Below are 5752 nucleotides of genomic sequence, written 5' to 3' on the forward strand. Positions count from 1 at the left end.
TGGATTTCAGGTTTTAGTATAGGTTTTTTCTTGTTTAGTGTTGTTCATGGTTAGTTTTATTGCTAGTTTTTAGTGTTTCGTGGTCCTGTAGGCTGCTCTATTTGTCTTTTTGGTCGGCGGCCATTGTTTGTGTAGCCCGCCGACATGGGCCGGGGTCGGAAACGAAAACCCCCCCCCCCCGCCCCAGTAAAACTAGCAGTAACACCGCTGATGGATCCAGTACTTCCACCCAGGGATCCACAGCTACAGCTAGGCCTACTGCTGGATTACGACAACAGACATTGGGTGCTTGGCTGTCTAAAAATGCGACTGTGAAGACGAAGAGAGAGCCAGTGGCTGCAGAGAAAAACGAGCAAGACCATAATGTGGCTAGAAATGTGAGTGTGAGAGAGCCTACCAGTACCTCGGCTGTTGCAGAGAAATCCGAGCAGGACCATAATGTTGTGGATAATGGCGAACCGGCTGCTCGCCGCCTCCGTCGTAGAGATCCAAAGAGTAAAAAAGCCGAGGTGGAGATGAAGAAAAAATCCAGAGGTTCAGATTCAGACACCGAAGCTGACCTCGATGACAGTGAGCCAGAGGATGATGATCACGGTAAGGAACCGATAGTGCGACCCCTCCGCTGTTGCAGAGAGACCACTCGCGGAGGAATAGAAAGTCCATTCAACTCACAGCAGACATCTCAGTCTGAGGAGTCAGGTAACGTCGCTAAATATCACAGTATACATCCATCTACTGCTATATGATTACGCTGTTACGCACACTTGAGCAAAATGAAACTCCGATGAAATGAGACTTAGTTTGCTGGGTTAGATGTGATGGGTGTTTTGTGAACGATTCTTCATAAAATACTTTTTTTTGTTGTCATGGAGAGGGGTTAGATAGTGATGGGTAGCTTGTGAGTGATCAGTTCATAAAACCTAGTTGTTTTTTTTCGTGAAAGTGAATGAACTCATTCACTTCTTGAAACTGTTGAACACTGCTGAACACTGAATGTGAACAATCACCCAGTGAACATGATCAGAATCGTCCAATCACTGAAATGAATTTGGTTCCCCATCACCATTATTGCTTGCATCTGTAAAGGCAAGGCAGAATCAGTATGCCACCTTGTGGCAACATCATTGTAGTGCTGATGGGATGTATGCAAAAAATGAAACTGATAATTCCACCCATTTGTAAACCTGTGATGTGAAAATAAACTAAGTTGATTCTGATTCTGATTCTGATTGTGGTTCTGGCAGTCTCAGACCTGGAGGACCATCTGGACGCAGAATGGATACCTCTTAGAGAGACAGATGGAGTGGGTCCTCCTCGTAAAGCTTCAGGTAATTTGTATCATTCATCTTTGAGATGCAATCAATGCATTTATACTGTAGGCAATATATGCACTGTTTTTTAGTCTCTTTTTATTTTATTTTATTCTGACTATATCTACTGCATAGTACTGTGTTCTATCCGTCTGTCATTCAATGTTATATGAGATACTTCAATGGTTTCCTCTGTAAATAAGCCAAGTGCTTTCCTAGGATCTTCTTTTAGTTGGTCTTGTACCAGTGAACTGTACCGTCAGGAACTGTACCTTTTTCTATGCAAACTTCTAATACAGTCTTCAAATCAATCAATCAATGAATGAATCAATCAATCAATCAATGCATGTAATATATGATGTGATTTCAGACTCAAACTCAGACTCTGATTCGGAGGAGGAGGAGGAGGAGGAGGAGATGATGTTGTCACAGTCTGGTAGCTGTAATGTAGGTAAGAAAGAAAAAGATACAGAGATCTGATTGTATCTGGCTTTTTATCATTTATACTTTTACAGCATAAAGTCATGTTTTTGTCCACACATCTCATCACTCAGACAACAGGTCCAGGGATGCACCCACAAAGCCCAGGCCGGCACCAGCAAGGCCAAAGGTCAAAGGAAAAGGAAAAGGCAAAGGTAGTTATCAAATCAAAATAGCACTATGCCTGTGTGTGTGTGTGTGTGTGTGTGCCTGTGTGTGTGTGTGTGTGTGTGTGTGTGTGTGTGTGTGTGTGTGTGTGTGTGTGTGTGTGTGTGTGTGTGTGTGTGTGTGTGTGCGTGTGTATGCGTGTGTACAAAATAAATACAATTGTCATTTTGTATTTTTATTTTGTACATTTGTATATTCTCCAGGTGCAGCTACAGTGTCTGAGTGGAGGGAAGTGGGGCCTTTGGGCTGGGAGCCAGAGGTTATCCCATTCACTGCAGACCCAGGGGTCAAGGGTGCTGCAGCAGAACTCCAGTCCACAAAGCCAGTGGACTTTTTACAGCTATTTCTGACAGATGAGGTGAATAGAATCACAGGATTACAGAATGCATCTATCTAGCTACACACACACGCACACGCACACATGCACATACAACACACAAATGCACCACCGCTGATTGAAATGGTCCATGAGACAAATCTCTATGCACAGGATGCAATAGAACGGATCCCAGAAAAAAAAAAACAGGCCAGGGGACATCGGTGGAAACCCACTGACCTGGTGGAGTTGAAGAAGTTCCTCGGCCTCGTTTTCTTGACGGCTATAGTCAAGAAGCCGAGGTTGTCCGATTACTGGTCCACTGACGAGATGGACAACACCCCTTACTTCGCCACAGTCATGTCCAGGAACAGGTTCCAACTAATTTGGGCCTACCTCCATTTCGTTGAGAGTGAGGACGAGAAAGACAGGATGCACAAAGTGCGCCCCTTGTTGAATTTCCTGGCAGCGAGATTCAAAGAGTTCTTCCAGCCGCAGCAGAACATCAGCATTGACGAGGGGACCCTCTTGTTCCGTGGGAGGCTGAGTTTCAGAGTATATAATCCTCAGAAGCCCATAAAGTACGGAATAAAGAGCTACGTACTCTCCGACTCCCGCACAGGCTACTGCTTCAACATCAAGCCCTATTGTGGAAAACATGACACCCTCATCGACACCATTGAGTTCCTCCAGGGCGATCTGGCTGGTCTTGGATACATTTTGTGGATGGATAATTTTTACAATAGCATTACCATGTGTGACAGACTGCTGGAGCTCAAGACCCATGTTTGTGGCACGCTCAGGCGTAACCGAGGGGAGCCACCGTCCATCAGAGAGCTAACCAACCGCGACCTGGGAATCGGCGACACAGTGGCAGTCCACAACGATAGGACCATGGTGGTGGCGTGGCGTGACAAGACAATCATAAGGTTAGTGTCTTCATCATCATCATCATCATCATCATCATCATCATCATAGCTGATCTACCGATCATCATAGCCGATCTACAAGCTCACAACGCATCGCGAGCTTGTAGATCGGCTATCTACAAAATGTGGCAACATTTGTTTCACAAGATGTTCTTGTTACTTGCAGGGTGGTGTCCACGCTCCACCAGAACGAGATGGACGAGGTCCTGGTGTGGCGGCGAGCCGAGAAAGACAAGCCAGCGATGCAGGTCTTACACCCGAAGCCAGTGGCCATCATCGACTACAATAAGAACATGAACGGTGTGACATTTTTTTTTTTTTTTTTTTTTTTTTCAATTTTTTTTTTTTTTCATTTTTTTTTTTTATAAATTACATTGAGTCATAAATATATGCAACAATGCATTCTCTTTTTGTCCTCAGGTGTCGACAAATTGGACCAAAATATTCAGTATTATCCCTTTATCAGGAGAACAACCAAGTGGTCCAAAAAGTTTGTGTTCTACACAATGGAGATCTGCATGTTCAACGCATTTGTCATCTACACATCCAAGGTTCCAGGTGGCAAGGGCACGGGCAAATGCAAGAAGCTCCTCGGCTTCATGAAGAGTGCCATCAGGGAATGGACCAAACCACCACCAGTGGACCAGCCTCAGCCTGCAGAAGCGGAGGATGTCCCTCTTCCTAGGGAGCCTAGGAGGGTACCTCACACTGACCCTCGGTGCAGGCTGGAAGGCCCACTGATAAGCCACAAAATGGAGAAGTTTGGGCAGACCAAGAAGAGGATCATTGTAATGAGAAGATGCAGGGTCTGTGCCAAGAACAATAGGAGATCTGAGACCAGATACTACTGCACCAAGTGCAAAATTCCTCTATGCAGGAATAACTGTTACGCCATCTACCACACAGTGCGGAAGTACTACTGATTTTGAGGGGTCCATTTGTACCGTATGCTCCAAGCCACACGCACGCACGCACACACACACACACATGTTCGCACGCACACACGCACGCACGCACACACACACATGTTCGCACGCACGCACGCACACACGCACGCACACACACACACACACACACACACATGTTCGCACACACGCACGCACGCACACACGCACGCACACACACACACACACATGTTCGCACACACGCACGCACGCACACACACACACACATGTTCGCACGCACACACGCACGCACACACACACCCAACCCCAAAAAGAAAAGTGTTCATCACATTGCTGTGGCTCAGAGGACTCACAGTACAGCAGTCAGCTTTGTGCTATGTGTCTCATGTATCCTGTGGAGGACAGTCTTCCTGTTGGAGCCTCTTGTTTCATCATGATGATGAGAGCCCACTTCATGGGCTTACAATAAAAAAGTGTGTAAAAAAATACTTTCTCAGTGTTTAATTCTTGTTTTTTTTCCCTCATTTGTTTGAAAACAAGTACTGTTAGTATGTCTGATGTCATTGAGGCCAGAAATAAAAGTCTCAGTAGACAGTTCTGCTCAAGAGAGAGGTCTGCACTAAAGTCTCTTTTTCTCAGAATTGTCTTTTTTCTGCTCCGTTTTTGGTGAAACGACTCATCTTTGTTTGCTAATAACTCAAGAACCGTAAAAGCGAAAAGCTTGCTCTTTGTTGCTGGTGAAAGTACACATTTTCCTCTTTCATTTGAATGCCTGTATGGCATTATCGTAATAGTACAACATGGGTTGTAGGCTTTGAAAGATGAGTCAAATTGGTCAAATAGATGGGCACTGGCCAACTGGAAAATGGATAACTGTGGGCATTCAATGTGTTAAGGAGAAAAAAAAGTTTTTTGAGAAAAAAAACATTTTTGAGAAAAAAAAACATTTTTGAGAAAAAAAAATTGAGAAAAAAAAATTTTTGAGAAAAAAAAAATTTGAGAAAAAAAAATTTGAGAAAAAAAATTTTTGAGAAAAAAAAATTGAGAAAAAAAAATGTGAGAAAAAAAATGTATGACACCAGCCGCGAGTCTGTACGACAAACGGTTCATGAGATGTAGAGGCACTTCCTGTTTGGCAAAGGGCACTTCCTGTTATAGAGGGGGCGGGGCTTAATCAATTACAGCACATCTCTATTGGCTGGAAAAAGACCAAAGTTGTGTGTGCATTTTAAAGTTTAAATCACGTTGCTAGGCAAAAGTATGGCAGAGTTAAGGGGATTCCAGACGGTACGCGGTCACCGCCTGCTAGTAATTCATTTTCAATGAGAGGCGGGCGGCTATTTCGTCCGCGCAGCGAAGTTTAGAGGCGGCGAGGCGAGCGGGCGCAGTCCCGTGAAAATCCCCGCGAGCGTGCTCGTTTGTGCATGCGTACGCGGGCGGTGAGAGATGGATTGTGTTCATCTTTGTGAAATACCGCGCAGCGTTTACTCAAAGAGCGAGTGTGTTAGTGTATCACCGCGGCGCGGTCCTCGCAGATCCAAGCGGGAGCCCCGGCGGCAACCGCTGTCCGTCTGTAGAGCGCCCTCATGTGGCGCCAAAGTTGTTTTTTTTTCGGAGTCCCCCATTCAAAGTCAATGGGGGTTT

The 5752-nt window shown here is 45.1% G+C and overlaps 1 protein-coding gene across 1 annotated transcript; it reads left to right on the forward strand.

Moving 5' to 3' along the window:
• Positions 1–515: 515 nt before the first annotated feature.
• Positions 516–4126, forward strand: LOC308280860 (piggyBac transposable element-derived protein 4-like; the record flags this gene model as incomplete). Its single annotated transcript, XM_080755176.1, has 7 exons — positions 516–594; positions 1245–1328; positions 1681–1761; positions 2162–2316; positions 2449–3203; positions 3370–3503; positions 3624–4126. 7 exons carry the CDS (start codon positions 516–518, stop codon positions 4124–4126), a joined length of 1791 nt encoding a protein of 596 aa, XP_080611302.1.
• Between the last annotated feature and the right edge of the window lie 1626 nt (positions 4127–5752).

Source organism: Nannobrachium achirus (assembly GCF_963921795.1).
Source record: "Nannobrachium achirus genome assembly, contig: SCAFFOLD_276, whole genome shotgun sequence".
NCBI lineage: Eukaryota > Metazoa > Chordata > Actinopteri > Myctophiformes > Myctophidae > Nannobrachium > Nannobrachium achirus.